Here is a 17,455-nt window from a genome sequence, read left to right on the forward strand (position 1 = left end):
CCTCTTCCCAGCTTCCCCCAGAGGGAGACCACTGGGTGCTGCCATGACCGTGACCTGCCCTCACCTGCCTTTCCGGCCCCACCTCTCACCATCCTCTCCCCTTGGTACTTTTCCTCCAAACAGGGCCGCTCCCTGAGCGCGCCCAGCCTGGGCCACGCACTCTCTCCCCATCTGAGGACTGGGGAAAGGGATCGCTATCCTGACTGGGTTTAGAAACCTAAATGGAGGGGTGTGCTGAGCTTGAGCACCCTTGCACCAGGGCCCCTGTTGCACAGTGGACCCTGCCTGCCTGCCATGACACCACCCAGCACGTCCTGGCCCTTTACTAACTTGCTGTCTCTTGTGTGAGCCTGGGTACTCTCAGAGCCACAATCGGGCCTCCCAGACGGCTTGTCACCACAGCCCTTGGACGCCGCACAAGTTGCACCTGGCCTTGAGAGCAGCTTGGGCTTTGGCAGGCAGGGGGCTCACATGGACCCATGCTAGGCATGTTCAGAGTGGAGGCCCAGGCCAGGCCCCGCAGAGTGGTGGCAGCTGGCTCAGGACTTGGGACAGGGCTTTCCGGGCGTCAGAACCGTCGGGATTGTCCAGCAGGGGCCTGGAACCTGCTCCCGGCTCTACGGCTCCCCAGCTGTGTGGCTGAGGCAAGTCGCTCAGCCTCTCTGCGCCTTAGTTTCCTCACCTAGAGTAGACACTCCCTGGAGAGACCTTGACAGAGACTACCGGGCTTAGGTCTGTGACGGGCACTTTATGGGGACTCAGGGATCATGAATTTCTCACGGGGGGGGGGCTACCATGGGAGTGTGATGCGCTAAGAAGTCTGGGACCTGCCTGAAGGAAAGAAAGGGAAGGAGGTGTCACGAGAAGCAGGGGCGCTTTCCACGGCCCTTCAGGAGAGCTCCTGAGGAAGAGCGGGGGAGAATTGCTCGGAGTCCAAACACGTCTGCTCTGCTGCGCACGGTTGGTGGGAGAGGGCATTCTCGAATGCCAGGCCTACAGGCTGGGTGCCGAGTGTGCTGTCTGGGCTCTAGCCAAGGGGCAGGGGGCTGACTGACGGCAGCGCTTCCCTCCCCACACAGGTGCTCTCTCTGCCCCACCGGAGGCTGGTCTGCTACTGCCGGCTTTTTGAGGTTCCAGACCCAAATAAGCCCCAGAAACTTGGACTGCACCAGCGAGAAATCTTCCTGTTTAACGACCTCCTGGTGGTATGTGGTTCCCCACAGTGTGCCGTGGCTGGGAGAGCGGCTCAGGGTGGCCTTGACCTGTGCCTCTGGTCTCTGTGTGGCCACGTCTGCTGGCGCTCCGGGAAAGGCACCCGTGGGGGTGGGGTGCGGGTGACAGGGCTGGATTTAGCCCCACGGTCTTTGGGTTAGCAGAGGCAGAGTCTGACTCCCAGCACTGCCAGTGAGCACAGGGCTTCACTGGCTTCTGGAAAAGCCCAGAGGGGCATCTGGGCCTTCAGCCCCAACTGTTCCCGGAGGCTCACAGTGTCAGCAGGACTCCTCTTCGGACTGTCTCTCAGCTGTGTGGGCTCCCTTCTCAGGCAGCCTCTGTCCAAGAAGGGAATGTCAGCTTTGGCAGCTGCAGGCCTCACCTGCCCCCTCTCCTTGCATCCCCGGCCACCAGTGGGATTTTCTTTGTAAGAGTCTGAGCCAAGGCTTCACTGCATCCCAGGCCCAGTGCCTAAGCCACTCCCGGGGGCCAGGCAGATGCCGTGCTGTCTCATTGGCTAAGCCTGGGTCACTGCCCACCCCCAGGACTACTGGACTGAAGGTGACAGAGAGGGAGTTCCCCAAAGGGAAACTGAGGAGCTTCCTGCCCGGAAAAAAGGTGGCATGGGTGCTAGCCCCTGGAGATAAAGATGCCCCTGCAGATAGTAGGGCGAACCTATCCTTTGGGTCTCTGTCTCTCTCCCACATGCCACAGGTTTCTTGCTAGAGGCCCTTGTCCCTGATCCCTACCTGCTTGAGAGTCAGCTGTTCCTCTCTGATTATTGAGCCTGGAATCCGGACCTGTGGGTTTCAAGTCCTTTGTTAAGAGTCCCTGACCTCAAGCAAGTTACTTCAAACTTCTGAGGCTCCATTTTCTCCTCCAAAAGTAATCTTTCAGGCGGTTACAGTGCTCAGGTGGGGTCCTGGGCATAAGTGCCTGGCCCGGCGCCTTCAGGGTCCTATGCCATGCCACCATGCCCATCACCTCTCTGCTAACTTGAGGGGTGTCATTGCCAGCCAGGAAGACACCTGGGACTTGTAGGGACAGAAGCCAGCATCCGTGTTCAAAGATATGCATGGGCACACAGCCCTCTCTCCTGCCCCAGAGGCCTCCCTGACCTCTGAATTGCTGAAAGGGTTCTGACATTAGGCCCACTTAGAATCCTGAGCTCCCAGAGCCGCGCCTGGGCAGTGAGCATGATGGGACTCAGCCCCTGTCTCCGGCTACCCCCAGGTTACCAAGATCTTCCAGAAAAAGAAGAACTCCGTGACCTACAGCTTCCGACAGTCCTTCTCCCTGTATGGCATGCAGGTCCTGCTCTTCGAGAACCAGTGTAAGTCTGTGCTGGGGGCCTGCCGCGGCCTGGCCACGAGCGTGTGCCCTGGAGCGCTGGTCCACGCGTGGCCGTGTGCCATGTGGCAGGAGACGGCGTCACAGCTCTTGCCCTGTAGTCAGGAAGCGCTGCGCTCCCCAGTGTTCTCCCCTTCCGCCTGGTTCCCGAGGACAGAACCCCAGGGTGGTGCTCCCACGCGTGCTCTTATTCCCGCGTCACCAGCGGAGAGCAGCTTGTAGACCAGGAGTCTGAGAAGCAGCAGTAACGGGGAAGAATTTAATAACGTTGTGCATGGTGGTTATCACATTTACTTTTTCTGTTCCTTCTGCTTACGAGGGGTAAGATTTTTTTTAATTTAGAGCAGAGTGTATTCACATCAATAAAAATTTGGCGGGAAAACATCAAGTTAAATGGCATAGGTGATGCGCAAACATAAGTGAACAAACAGGTGAGGTCATGCCTGAGGGGCTGTGGAAGACAAGATCTCGGCCCTGAGCCGAGAGCCTGGGTTCAGGTGCTGCTCTCACTCCCAGTGGCTATGTGGCCCAGCTGTGTAACCTCTCCGGGCTCCATTCCCTTTGTCTGTGAAGTACCTACCTCGTAGACTTAGCTCAGTCCATGCCCATGAAGTACTTAGAACAGCTCCTGAAACAGGATTTATTCTTAGCTGCTACTGAAAAGTCTCCTCTGGGTATGAGTGGGCCATGGGGCCTAGGGATTTTGTGGGGGAGCTGATAGCCCCACTGACTTCTTCTGTTGACCTGGTCCTTGTCCAACACCCAAGCCCTTCCCTTTTCCTCTCTCCTTCTTTGTCCCGTCCTTGTTGGGGGTCCCTGAGCTGCAGGCTGAGCCAGGCCTCCTGAGATGGGGGTAGGGGTTGGGTCCTGCTGCCTTGCCCATTCTGAACCGACCCCAGGGGAGGCCTGCGCCCGTGGAGTGTCATGGTGACTCCAGCGGCAGGGAAGCCCTCGTCCTCTTGGACAGGTCGCCAAGCTACCATCTGATCAGCTGTCCATCTGCAGGTTGAGAAAGTACCAGGGACCCGTGGCTGGGCCATCCCAAACCCTGAGGCCTGAGGGCTTGGATTTGGGGCTCTTTACCCCTTCTCAGTCCCACATGGAACTGGCACCTGCTGTGTCCCCAACCCTGCCATCTCTCCACCTCCTGCTCTGTCTGCCACACCCCAGGCTGGGAAGCCTGCCTTACCTCAGTTTCCACCAGGCAGCCCCAGGGAGCATGGTGCCATCCCACATCATCCTGAGCAGCAGGCCCCCTCTTGGAAGAAGTGGCAGTGGTCGTGATGCTCACAGCAGTGGGCCCCACCAGACTGAATCCTCAGGCAGAAGCTGCGCCATCATCATTTTTAGATTCCCAGGGTTTAGCCCTCAGTCCTGGTTACAAGGCACTGGCAGGAGCCCCAGAGTTGACGCTGACATTTCTATGGGACATTCCTTCATACCACGGATCTTAGAGTGGTGGCCGTCGAGCAGTCCCAGCTCAGTTATATCATAGTCTATTTATAGATTTATTTTTTAATTCGTTGAGCTGATACTTAAATCTTCATATTAAACTTCTAGTTATTTTTGACTTCTCTTGAAAACTGGGATTTGGCATTGCTAGGCCCGCATTCCCATGTGGCAGTCTTGGGCTGCACGCCCCTCTCCCTACTCTCTCTGTTGCTCTTAGGTCTCATGTGGTTTGCTTCCTATATTTAGGGAACATGCTTGGGCCTCTAGGTATTTGAGTACCCAGCCTTGACCGCGAGGTCTGAGCAAAAGTGGGATCGGTGTTTGAACCAAGAACCTGCAAACACCCACTGAGGAGAGAGGTGCTGCCAGGGGACCAAAGCCACAGAGACCCCATGAGCTCCGAGGTGGCACCAGACAAGTCTGAGCAGAAAAACACGGCCCTCAGCGTAGAGTGCCTTGGGCATGGGCCACCCATGATGCATCCAAGGGAACTGAGAGTCTAGAGGCCATTTGGTAGAGAACAGAGCTCAGTGTACCCTCAGAATTGTCTGAGGTGACCAGATAAAACTCCCCACCCAGCACAGGATGCTACCTCTGACTCCTCCTGGACTTCACCCCTAGCCACTCTCTCAAGCTTCAGGCAGTGACCAAGGACCTTGAATTGAAGGGTCCAGTCTCCATGACCTTCAGGCTGAGGAAGAATGGGGGCCCTGGCCTCTATCTAGATCAGCCATATCTGCCCCCAACTTACAGACGGAACAACACAGGGACCCAGGTCGGGAGATGGGGATTTCCTGGCAGTCCCTGTGGTCTGTGCTGTGGATGCCTTTCCTTCCCCGGCTGGACACGTCTGCTGAGAGCCTGGCTCTCAGACTTCTTAGTATTTTCTTGACCAGAAAGGAGATTGCAGAGATCACACAGGGACCCATGGGTTCTTCTCTCCTCCTCCTTTGCAGACTACCCCAATGGCATCCGGCTCACATCTGCTGTCCCCGGAGCAGACATCAAAGTGTTAATAAACTTTAATGCTCCCAATCCTCAAGACCGGAAGAAGTTCACCGATGACCTGCGGGAGTCCATTGCGGAAGTGCAGGAGATGGAGAAGCACAGGATAGAGTGTAAGTTGCAGGCCCCCTGGAGAGGAAGAGCCAGCAGCCCCAGCATCTCTGGGGACGCTATGAGGCCTCGCCTGTCCTTCCCACGGCCCTGTGACAGGACAGCCCACCTGCCCAGGCCAGAGGCGGCAGCATGGGGAGGGCAGCTGAGGCCTCCCTGTGAGAGCCAAGGCTTCAACGGCCCAGGCCCATCCTGCCTGTGGGACCACAGGGCATGTCCTGCGAGGGCCCTGGTTCCCTGGTCACCCCACGAGACAAGCGTTCCCAGAGTTCTGGAGCTGAGCTCTTTGCACTTTGGTGTGGTTATTATTTGTCTGTCTTCCGCATCAAGGCCCAGCTGACTGATGGGATCACAGCCGAGCCCATCCCCTGGGTTCCATCAAAGCTGATTATAATCCTTGCCTCTCCTGGCTCCAAGCCTCAGTCCCTAGAGACACATAACTATCCCCACCTTTGGCCCCCCTCCAGGGCAAGGCCAGGTTACAAACCCCTTGCTCATCTGCAGGCCCAGGCCAGTCAGTCTCCTTGTCGGCCCTCAGGCCTGCAGAGTGACTGTCTTTCCTGCAGACCCAAGACCCACGCCTCTCCAGCCTCCCTCCCAGGGTTTCCTTCCAGCTCCCCTTTGTGAAAGGCAGCATTCATACCTTCTCTTTCCCAAGCCCTGGGCCCTGACTTCTCCCCATGCCAGGCAGATGGCAGCTGGGCCTGCTGCCAAGCCTGCACAGAAGGCCCTGGTCCCGTGCCCACCCCGGGCTGTCCCCTCAAGGCTGTGCTCCTCTCACCGGTCCCTCGCCCCCTCTGTTTTAGCGGAGCTCGAGAAGCAGAAGGGCGTCGTGCGGCCCAGCATGTCCCAGTGCTCCAGCCTCAAAAAGGAGTCGGGCAACGGGACGCTGAGCCGGGCCTGCCTAGACGACAGCTACGCGGGCGGGGAGGGCCTCAAGCGCAGCGCCCTCAGCAGCTCCCTGAGGGACCTCTCGGAAGCGGGTAAGAGCCGGGCTGGGTCCCCCTTCCTGTCCCAGCGCATGCAGGACTCAGACCAGGCAGCTGGGGCACGCGTGGTGCGCCGGGAAGGGCCTGCGGTGGCGGCCGGTGGTGGCAGCAGGGCTCAGACAGAGCACTTTCCCGTGACCGTCCCCAAATGTAGCAACATCTGACCACGCAGAGCGGGTATCCCCTGAAGGCCAGAGGCAACAGGACCCACTTGTTAAGGCAGAACAGCCAGGAGGTTACCCCCGTTCTCCCTTTCTCCTTGTAGGGGTTTCGTTTATTCTTTTATTTGTTTTCCGGAAACTGCTCTCACGCAGAGAGAGCCAGACCCCGCTGATGGATGTGTCCCTTGTCCTCTGTGCTGCTGCGTCCCTGTGTTTTATGCTGATGAATGAAATGGAGTGAAGCCCCCCAAACTGTGTCTGGAGACCCCCTCTCCTGCTGTCCCTGGTCTTGCTTCCCTCACAGAGGTCTCCCTTCTTGGGAAGCCCAGGCCCCCATCCAGACCAGAGCCGGTGGCTGCAGCTGCCCCTGGGATGTCGGGGGGAGAGCCCTGGCAGAACTGTGATTTTTGTTGTTGTTTCTTTGTTTCTGTGTGTGTTTATTTGCTGCCAGCCTCTTAACACCCAAGCAAGCAGCATCTCTTCAAGCCTCCCAGATTTCCCAGGGCGGGGGGGTGCGCGGAAAGCATTGGGGGCTTCTGCTAGCGGCCCCCACCTGGCCAGGTCCTCTGAGCGAGTGTTGCTCCAGCCTGCTTGGCCCACAGCGCCGTCAGAGTATTCGTGGAGGACAGCCCCCCGCTTCCCATCTAGCCAAGGCAGCTTCTCCTAGGAGCCTGATTAAAGGCCCTGGTTTGTTGGAGAAGACCCCATCAGGCCGAGATCGGCCCCCTCCCCTCCTGGGGGCTCACCAGCCCACCATGCCTCAGGCACTACCCCGCAGCCAGCTCTGGGCCCCGCGACGGGAGCCTGCCTGGGACCCCATCCTGCCCCTGCCCCGCCAGCAGTGCTGCTTCCCTGCGGCTTAGTCATTGCCCAGAGGTTTGTTTTTTCTTTTCTCTTTTTTTTTTTCTTTTTTGAGTTGGATTTTTTTTATTTTGCTTTTTTTTTGTCTTGTCACATTTTTTTTTCCATAGTAAAAATCAGAAATCCATTGCCAGCATGAGGGTTAACCCAGAGTTTCTCAACCCCTGCAGTCTTGACATTTAGTGCTGTGGGGGGCTGTCCTGTGCCCTGCAGGCTGTTTAGCAGCGTCCCTGGTCTCTACCTACGAGATGCCAGGAACACCCTCCTCAGTCATAAGAGTCAGTAATGCCTCCAGAAATTTCTAGGTGTCCTTGGCAGGGGTGGGGGGCGGGGGACACAAAAATAACCCCTCGTTGGCAAAACTGCCCCTGGTTGAGAACCACTGGTTTTCCCTATGGCTTGTTAAACCCAGCTAAACATAACTGGACTGCTCTGGGCCTCTGCAGGCTGGGGCCTGGGGCCTCTGTTTGAGTTTGTGCAGTGGGTAAGCCCTGGCCTCTCTGTTCTCTGATGCAGTGCCTGGAGGGCTGAGGGGTCTTGTCCAGCCCCTCAGGGTAACTGTGGCTCTGTTGAAACTCAGGCTCCCACCATGGCCGGGATGGCCCTCATGACCAGCCACATCTCTTCCTGCTCCTGGGGGTCAGGGAGAGCCGCATGCCCAGGCCCATGGCCACGTGAGAGACAGAGCTCTGAGATTCGGCTGCTTTCCATTTATTGTTCCTGTTGCCACTGTCATTTGGGCATTCTGAGCTAAGAAAAACTCTAGGGATGGGGAGTCTTCCCAGGAGACAATGAAAAGAATCCCCAGGGAAGAAAGCCCCCTCTACCCAGGAAGCTTGGAGGGTGAGGCAAGGGATGTAGGAGTGCTAGCAGCTGCCCTCACCCCAGACTAGGAATGGGCCACCTGGGATCTCCAGAGGGAGACTGGCCGGTGTCGGCAGCCATCCCGGAAGATGCTGGGCTCAGCGGCCGGAGACAAGGAATCCCATGCCCTGGACTGGGTTGGGGTGCTGCTCTCCAGAGGCAGAGTCACTGCACCCACTGCATGGCCCTCACCAAGATGAGCTCGTGGAGAAGAGGCAAGGCCTCCGGGCACCATCTCCCCTCGGGCAAGCTAGCACTCAGCGGTTGGCGTGTCACCACTCCTGAGAGCAGCTGCGAGAGAGTGACCTACGATCACACAGCATCCCAGGAGACGACACACCTCAGACGGAGACCTTGGAGACCCAAGAGGCAGTTACAGTTTGGCCCACGAGGAGACCTCCAGGAGCCCCTGACGTTCTCAGAGCTAGAGGGAGGGGCCCGAGCTGCGAGGCCCCGCCCAACACCCCCCACATGGTCTTCCATCGCCCGGGACCCTGTGCTTAATTCAGTGGCACCAGAGTCCTGCCGGCCTGAGATCGAGGACCTGCAAGGACCAGGGACACAGGTGTGACTGGGCCTTAGCCCGTGGCCCAGATCAGTCAAGTCATGGTGGACACTCTCCCCAAGCCCCCCACATCCTCCTGCCCTTCCCAGTCAAGCTACCCAGCACTGGTCTCCAGAAAGAGGATGTCTCCCAGAGGCCATAGGACCCGCCTGCCCCGTCATTGCTCCAGGGCTTAGCCGGGGCCCTGCATGTCCTGTACCACGGCAGCCCCCTCAGGGGAGAGTTGGTGGCTCCTGGCAGCCAGTGGCCAAAGCAGCACCAGCTCAGCCTCTGGCATTGTTAAGGGCCACAGGGTGAGACCCTGGGTCAAGAGCCCGTGCTGCATCCTGTGCCGACACTGAGGAGTAGGGGGAGGCTGTGGAGAGCCATGCTGGGAACCCCTTCCGGATATGGTTTCTGATCCTGGCCCTGGTTGGCCTGATCTGGCTCTAGGAGAGGTACCGGGTCGGGTGGGGCTCACCTGTGGCCGGTGCAGGACCCCAGGAGAGAGGGAAGGTACCTGGAGTCAAGAATGCAGGTGAGGGATAGTGTGGATGCATGGGCAAGGGCCGCTGTCCCGGCACACTTCACCTCCGTTAGTACCTGGTGTGTGCATGTGTGCACACCCCGGACACAGGCCTACACTGAGCAGGTGTCTGTGGGTTGTGCCTGTAAGGGGCTCTGGGACTGGATTGCGGAGTGCTCCTCTAGGGATACCCCACATCTCGTGCCGATTTCAGAAGTTGAAAAGATGAATTCTAAGAAACTTAACATCACTCAAAGACATCCAGGATAAAACTATCTGAAGTCCTGGCCCACATGGGGCAGGGGGAGGGTTTTGTTCTACTTCAGACTAGATACCACATGGAGCCCCCAAACCTAGCTCCAGACCTGGCGTAAGTCCCACTGGGAGAAGCAGGGCAGTCAGAAGACATTGCTGGGCACTGGCAGGGGTGGGGGTGGGGGCGTGGGCTAGCCTTCCTCTGTCCCTGGTCTTCAGTCAGGGGAGTCCTCTAGGCTTAGAGGGGCCAGAGAGCTGACTTTAAAACCCCAAAGACAGAGACCTAACTGTCGGCATTTCTGCATGATGCCACAATATCCTGAGTGTCTGATGCTCATGTCCAGCCCACTCGGAGGAAGGGGCATGCCCATTTCACAGATGCAGAAGCTGAGGTAAAAAAAAAAAAATCAAAGGAGCACCGGGTGGAGTCACTGTCCAGCCAAAGGGCCTCCTCATGCTCCATGTCTCTGGACCACTGTGTTGAGACAAAAAGCAGGAAGAGAAGAAGGTCAGGCCCTCTTCTCACACCAGCTGAAAGATGAGGATATGCGACCTTCACCTTTCTTCCAGCTGGGAATAAGGGCCAGGTCCTATTTGGTTCTCCCTGGTCCTCAGCAACTGGTAGAAAACCCTCTTGCCCTAATCTTCTATGTGGCCCTGTCCTGAGCGAGCTCTGAGGCCCCCTCAGAGCTCGCTCCCAGAGTCAAGCAAAGCTCCCAGCTGGAACTCGGGTTTGGGGGTTGGCAGGCAAAGCCAAGGGACCAGATGTCCCCCCGAGTCTGCTGTTGTATGCCCAGGATCAAGGCTGTGTCTCAGGCACAGTCCAGTACACTCGGATGCCATGGACCCACAGACCCATTCTCTCTGTGAGCCACGGAGAGGCAGGTCGCAACCTTTCCATCTTCCAGGCTCCTGGGCTCAGCCTGGGTTCAGCTCAGAAGGCAGCATGGCCAAGCTTCCCAGCCCCAGAGGTGAGCAGGCAGACCTGGGTGTGAATCCTGCTCACTGTGGGAATTGGGCCAGACAGCCCCCCAACCAGAGCATCCGTCTCCTCCTTGGCATAGACGCCTGTCCTTCATTGCCGTGGGGCTTGACCGAGAACAAAGGTGCTTGGCTCATGGCCAGGGCTGCACAGATGGAAGCCTACAGAATGTCAAGTGGGAGACCCCTTCTCTGTTCGGTCTTCTCATCTGCCTTCCTGAGAGCTGGTCGGAGACCAGACCCCGAAGCTTGGGCACCCACCCTTCCTGCCAGCCTCATTGTCCTGCAGAAATCCGTGGAGACAGCCTCCAGAGGGACTGGGGTGGCCAGGGTGAGCCCTGGGCATCCAGAACCAAGAAGACACAGCCTTCCTCTGACATAGTCAACCTATATTGAGTGCCTACTGTGCGCCATGTGCTGGGATATTAAAAAACCATTGGCAGGGAGCACTCATAGCTGAGGGAATGCTTGTAGCATCCAGGGCGGCGGGGGGGGGGGGGGGTGCCCACAGAAGGGCCCTCCCAGCAGCCCCTGACCCTGTCTCCTGCCCATGGCCAGGGCACTGCACAAACCAAACAACAGGCTCCAGAGGCACATTTGAGCCCCCCCAGGAGGAAAAGACAGGATGCCAAGTTTAGTTTCCTCCTAACCATCAACCCCACCCTGCCTGTGAGGGGGGAGATGTATATGTATGTACAAATATGCATATACATGTGTATATGAAATCCACGGAAAGTCAGGGCTGTGCAGGACCACGTTTTGTTTGTTTTGAGCCGTTGGAGGAGCTGCCCCTGTCCCGTCGTTGTCCCCTGTTGGCAGGCGGCTGGGGCCCCACCTGTGCACGTGCCTCAGCCCACCTGGAGGCACCCCCTCCCTGCAACGGACTGCCAGTCTGGGAGAAGGGGTATGAAGTTGGGGCTGGTTGAAAAAGAATTTTTTTTCTTTAAACCCCCCCCTTTTTTTTTAACTCGTTACTGCCCTGCCGCCGGCTTCCCCGCGGAGCCCGTCCTCTGACCCTTACCCGGGCCTGTGGCGGCGCCGGCGGCGGCCCGGCCTCGTGTCCGCGTCTAACCTCTGGTATTGCATGTTCTGGGCAGGGAAGCGAGGGCGTCGCAGCAGTGCGGGATCGCTAGAGAGCAATGTGGAAGTAAGTAGGAAGCGCCTACGTCCAGCTGGCTGTCGTGTGTTGCTTCCCCAATCCTTGGTTTATATCTGTTGTCTTTTTTTTCTCGTCGTTTTGTTTTGTTTTGCTCCTCCTTGCCCCCACTGCACAGAGGCGCAGACACGCCCCGCGCCCCATGCCTGCCTCCGCCCCGCTGCATGCCAGCTTCATCCACCTAGAGTCGCCCGTGCCTCTCACCGCTTGTTTGGGCTGGACCCACGGGGGAGGTGGTTCTGGATTCTGTGTTTTAGTTTCCGCTTAACCCTGTCCCCGGTGGCCCCCCGAGCATGGTTAACATCCCGGCTTCCCGGCACTCCCCCCGGGGTCCCCACCTGCCAGCACTGCTCCTGGGTGGGGGGCACCGCCGCCAGGCGCCCATGCACCCTCCACCCATGCTGTCCTGGGGGCGGGGGAGGGGCGGGCAGGGCGGTTTTGCTGGTCTCTTGACTTCCATGCCCCGCCATCCCCATCGCTTCCTTCCTGGAGTTTCGATTGCTGTGTGTCTGCAGTCAGGGCACTGTGGACTTGCTTAGCTAGCTCGGGGGAGGAGAGCCATGAGAGAAAGAAAAATTCAGTGTGGATTTCATGAGATTTCATTCATCTTCCAACCATCTCTATATTACTGTTCACATCTTAACCTCAGCTTGCAGACCTTTTTGTTTCCTTCTTTTTCCTTGTTTGGTTTGCAGTAGGTAGCTGCAGTGAAATGCCTAGGCAGCCCGGCCACCCAGAACAAGGTTCCCCGAGCCCCTCCTGTCCCCACCACCAGCTTCCCGGAAACCTCGGGGCCCACACAGGCAGGGCAGATGCCCTTGCACCTGTGGAGAGGACCCAGGAGAGCGTAGGGTGCAATTTGAGCAGAGCAGGAATGGGGTCTTTCATGCACACCAGCCCACCCCACTCCACGCCACACACGCCGCTCACAGGCACCCCCAGGCCAGTTGTCCTGATCCGAAAGCTCAGGCCGCCTTCCGTGTCAGGACGAGAGCAGAAGTCACACTTGTGCTGCTGCTGCTGCTGCTTTGACCAGACGGGAGGGTCCCTCGTGCCCTGCCCCACCCCCACTTCCCTCAGTGGAAGGCCACTTCTGAGTCCCTGCCGGCCCCCAGTAGCATGAGCGGAGGTGACGCTAACCTAGCCTCACCCAGCCCCGCCCTCTGCAGCCAGTGAGTTGAACTAAGGCTTAGCAGTCAGTGGGTGAACTTTTTACATTGAAAAAAAAAAGAAAAGAAAAAAAAAATCATTCTGACATAGTGCTTTAAGATCTTTTAATTTTGATTTCTATGAATTTCCTTTTTAGGGGTCCATCATTAGCAGTCCTCACATGCGCCGGAGAGCTACATCAACACGAGAGTGTCCATCTCGCCCACACCAGACTATGCCTAATTCATCCTCCCTCCTGGGCTCCTTATTTGGGAGTAAGAGAGGGAAGCCCCCTCCCCAGGCCCACCCGTCCTCAGCCCCCCCCCCCCCCCCCCCCCCCCCCCCCGGCCTGCCCCACCCACAGCACTCTGTGGCCAGCCATCACCAGGGGCCTGTCGAGGGCCCGCCGCAAGCCCCGGTGCATGGGCACCACACCCAGTACTGCCACATGCAGCAGAACCCGCCCCCCTACCACCACCACCACCACTACCACCCCCCCCAGCACATCCAGCATGCACACCAGTACCACCACGGCCCCCACGGGGGACACCCGCCCTACGGGGCCCATGTGCACAGCCACCCACCGCTGCCCTCGGCCCATGCCGGCCACCCGGGCCACCCGGGCCACGCAGCGCACCACCACGGGCAGCCCCCCGCCCCGCCGCCCCCCACCAGCAACAAGGCCAAACCCAGCGGCATCAGCACAATTGTGTAGACAGCCTGGGCAGGGTCCCAGACTCCCTGGAACAACTGCACACCACGTAGAGTCATGCCCAGGGGCGGCCAGCCTCAGACCAGACCCAGGGCACTTGTGTTTCCACCTCTCCCCTCTGCTCCCCATGGCCTGGATGGAGCCCCCTGAGCCCACAGGGCTTACGTTGTAGGGCACAAAGCTCCCGATCGCACTTAGCGTGGGTGTCCCGGGTTCCATCCACTTCGACCCCAGGGGTGGGCCTCGGCCACCACCAGCCTTGAAAACGGTGCCACCGGCCACATAGCTGTTGAACTGCCCCCTCCACCCCAAAGCAGCCCTCAGCTCTGCTCCCTAACTGTACACGCATATGAAAACCCAGCCTAGGAAAAGAAGAAACGAGACACAAAACCAGAGACAGAACAAAAAACAAAACAAAACAAAAAACCCAAAACTTGCTGCATTTATTGCTCTTTTATTGACAATGGGCAAAAAATTAAGTAGACCTGATATGGTTGATGAAAATAACGTAAGTAAACTTTATATAATATAAATATATAAATATATAAATATATATATATATATACTGTATAGGTAGTATTTGTGTGTGAAAGGAAACGTCTCAGTCCACAAAATTAGCAATATAGACTTTACAAGGATCTCCACTTACCTGATAAGAAGACAGTACCTTACATGAATGTGTGAGAGAGAGTAAACCAAAAACGTAAACGCTAGGAACAAATTCAGATACTTCCATATTTTCATAAAAAGAAGAGAAGTCCCTCCAGGACTGGCTCAAATCTTTACGCGATCACTACTAACTGTGCCAAGTAACATAGCATCTAACTGTTTAAAAAGTCCAATATTGCTTTGTATAAATCCTTATTTTATTAACAGAAAACTATCATAAGTACTCAGTATTATAACTGCTCTGTTATTTCAGGTAAGCAAATAGATAAAAATGCAGTAAACTCTACAGTAGCAACTCGGAACAACCAGTAACTGGTTGTCTGAGGATATTGGTTACACAGATTCTTAGACACTTTAATGGCTGCGATAACTGTGAATTTCCATGATCCATATTTCTTTTATATGCATATGATTTAATGCACACTCATTCAGAGTCCTCCGAGGGGGGGCACCCATCCACGGCAGAAGTGTTCATCTCCAACATGAAAACGGCCAGCTCCCATCCTCGTCTCCCCAACACCATAACTTACTCATCCTGTCTCCAACCGCAACAGGCACGAGCCCCCGAGCGAGTTTCCGCCGGGAACCGCTCCGAGCCCGAACGCTGATTCTAGCATGTAGCAACCCAGGGCAGTGTGTGTGTTTCCCATTTTGTTTTCTGAGTGGTAGCCGTGATCATCGTGATTCCATGTGGCCATGTGCTAGCACAACACCCCCCCCCACCGTGTCATCACCGTGGCCCCTCTGACCCCGGCCACGAGTGCCGGCCCTCGCCAGCGAAGCCCCCCGCTGCCTTCTCATGGTCCACTTAGCTGCCAGGGCATCAACATGACTCTCAGCTGTGCTCTTGTCGCTTCCGTGTTGTGGTGACACCATCTGCCCCCCCCCCCGGGGGCCGGGCGCCGCAGGCGTCTGGTTCTGTGACTGAGTCACCCACGGGCCGTACTTTGTAGTTTCAGCCCTTCGAGCCACTGCAGCCGCCAGTGCTGTGCTCCTAAGCCGTGGGACCCGAGGACTGCCCCACGGCCCCTGCCCCGGCGGAGAGCCCTTTCAGAAAGGGCGAAGCTAGTGCGGGACTCTGCGGGCCGCAGGCTCCGCGCTCCGTGGATGGCGTGGCGTGGCGTGCCGTGGCCAGACGGCAGGACGACCGAGGGGAGCCCACCTGGCGGGCCAGCCGGGGCGGGGCGAGGGGGTCCTGCCCGTTTCCCTCCCCACCCACCCCTTTGTCATATCATCAAGGCCACCATACCAGCAAATCTGCAAACCGAGCACTTTGTTAATCTCCACAGAGAGCAAATACAGCAATCTAGAGTTTAGCCTTTTTTTTTTTTTTTTGGAAGAAGTGTGACTTTAACCTGCCCACCTTTATCTTCCCATCGGTGTCGTGTTTCTCTCCCAGAAGGAGAGAAGTAAAAAGCACGGGTGTGTCTGATTTGGTCCAGGCTGGCGGGAGGCTCCCCGCTCCTGCTGGCTCCTAAATTCTTTGGTTTTCCTGCAGAGTCAGGCTCCTCGAGGCATTCTCTGTCTTGCAGTTTAAAGGATGTTGTTCTGACCAGGAAAAGTCGAATTGTACTGCATGCCACCCGGCGTCAGTCGTGCGAGGCCACACTCTATGTATTGTGTATTTGCAAACTATATCAGTGTTACTGTTGACAAATAGTTGAAGTAAAGTGGTAACATATGAAATATGTCGGCTTTTCTTCACTCTCTGTACCAATAGTAGAGTCTAACTGTAAACTCAAGGTTGTTCCAGAAAAGACACAGGCTGTTTGGCACCAGACTGCCCTTTCCGAAGGGACAACCACTAATGAAAAAGAAGAGATGGCAAAGCCGATGGCCAGGGTGGGGGGCTCTGTTCATCACTGTCCTTCGTGCTCCATGGGCCATTCAGAACCTTCACCTCCAAAGCTGTCATCCGTGTGTCCTGAGGCTTTGTTGGGGCATCACAGGGCCGGATCTAGCGAAAGGGGGCTTCTTGAACAAATTGTTTCTCCCCATGTTTCCAACTTCACACAGAGTGTTGGGCTCAGGTCAGTGGGGTTTCATCACTCTTTGTGTTGTATTTACAAACTTATCATGGGAAATGCTTCCAGAAGGTACATTGTTCCAGTAAGGAGGCCGGAGCCACGCTGCCCAAGTCTCGTTTGGGCAGCAAAAGTTTCTGACAAATTGCTGTGTTTCTCCCCCCACCGGCCCAGTGTTGCTTTCATGGGATTGTTCTTTCTAGATCCCAGCCTGCCACAGAGTCACAGCTGTGGGGGCCTGTCTTCCGTCCCCCCTCCCCCGATAGGTGGCAGGATGCTGAGCACTGCACTGTCAGGACACACTGGGGACATTTCTCTCAAGTCGCACAAATTGTTCCAATTAAACAGTAATTTCTGACAGGAGCAGGAGACCCATAGTGGAAGTGGCTGATAGCATCACAAAAATCTTTTCTGGGACAACAATTAAATCATGTATTTGTATTTTTTTTAAGTTTATGAATGAATTGTACAACAATGTAAAAATAAAGTTCATCCTAATATGATGTGCACATCTTGCTTAAAAATGTCTTCAGTCACCCAGTGTAGAGCGATTTTTCCATCCCGTGCTGCATGCAGCAGAAGCCTCTTGTTTTTCTTTAAAATGAGCTGAAAAGACAGTCATCAAATACTTAAACATGACCCTAGGTGTTGACTCAGCATTCCGTATGAAGCTGTGTCTCTACAGGTAAGCATGCATCTTACAGTTTCGTTGTAAAATATCATCACCCTTCCTGCCCGGAAATGGAGTAATTCTGTCAAGTGTCTTCAATCACAACAATAATCAAGGAAACAGATGGCGAAACAAATCAGTGTGAAGTGGGGGTGGTGAAAAGGGACAGGCGGGAGGAGCTGTGTACCCCTTACCCGGCGGGCGCACACACTAGCCTAACTGCGGCCACATCGAGGCCCCACGCAGGACCCATCTCCTCCTGGGAACTGTCGTTCACCTTCTAGTTGTTTTAATCAATTAACACCAGGTCTTGAATGCATACCGTTCAAAGACTTCGAGAGACACCTCGCTCCCAAGAGGCCCGGTACCCGCTGTGTAACTTTGGGCAGGAAAGGAGTGCTTTTGTTTTAATATGCATTCTGTTTGTGAGTAGTAACAGACTCTATTGATGTAAAACCATAGCTGTGATCATGTGGAGAAATCAAATAAATCCTTTAAAACTCTCGGGTTTTTACTTTGTCTGAAAAGTCCAGCTGTTTCCCTATTGAGCAGGCACAGAGAGCTCTCCAGCTGACCACTTGGCCCCGTCCTTGTCATGACGGCTAGCAGCAGCTTTCCTGGAAAACACGGGACCAGGGGTGCCTGGGGGGCTCAGTCGTTAAACGTCTGCCTTCGGCTCAGGTCATGATCCCGGGGTCCTGGGATCGAGCCCCGCATCGGGCTCCCTGCTCGGCGGGAAGCCTGCTGCTCCCTCTCCCACGCCC

At 56.3% G+C, this 17,455-nt stretch overlaps 1 protein-coding gene across 10 annotated transcripts in view; it reads left to right on the forward strand.

Annotated features, from left to right (window-relative positions):
- Positions 1-17,195, forward strand: part of IQSEC1 (IQ motif and Sec7 domain ArfGEF 1) — a 119,096-nt gene extending 101,901 nt beyond the window's left edge. For 5 of the 10 annotated variants that reach the window (XM_025885718.2, XM_073901722.1, XM_025885725.2 and 2 more), the window contains exons 9-14: positions 1,080-1,205; positions 2,446-2,545; positions 4,971-5,132; positions 5,937-6,113; positions 11,409-11,458; positions 12,774-17,195. In XM_025885718.2, the coding sequence (XP_025741503.1) occupies positions 1,080-1,205; positions 2,446-2,545; positions 4,971-5,132; positions 5,937-6,113; positions 11,409-11,458; positions 12,774-13,331 (1,173 nt within the window). In that variant the 3' untranslated portion in view covers positions 13,332-17,195. The remainder of the gene's footprint in view (positions 1-1,079; positions 1,206-2,445; positions 2,546-4,970; positions 5,133-5,936; positions 6,114-11,408; positions 11,459-12,773) is intronic. The other 5 variants (XM_073901721.1, XM_025885722.2, XR_012380972.1 and 2 more) reach the window with 4 other exon arrangements.
- Positions 17,196-17,455: the final 260 nt, after the last annotated feature.

The sequence above is a fragment of the Callorhinus ursinus genome, unplaced genomic scaffold, assembly GCF_003265705.2.
Source record: "Callorhinus ursinus isolate GAN/ISIS: 27379988/994484 unplaced genomic scaffold, GSC_fseal_2.0 scaffold15, whole genome shotgun sequence".
Taxonomy (NCBI): domain Eukaryota; kingdom Metazoa; phylum Chordata; class Mammalia; order Carnivora; family Otariidae; genus Callorhinus; species Callorhinus ursinus.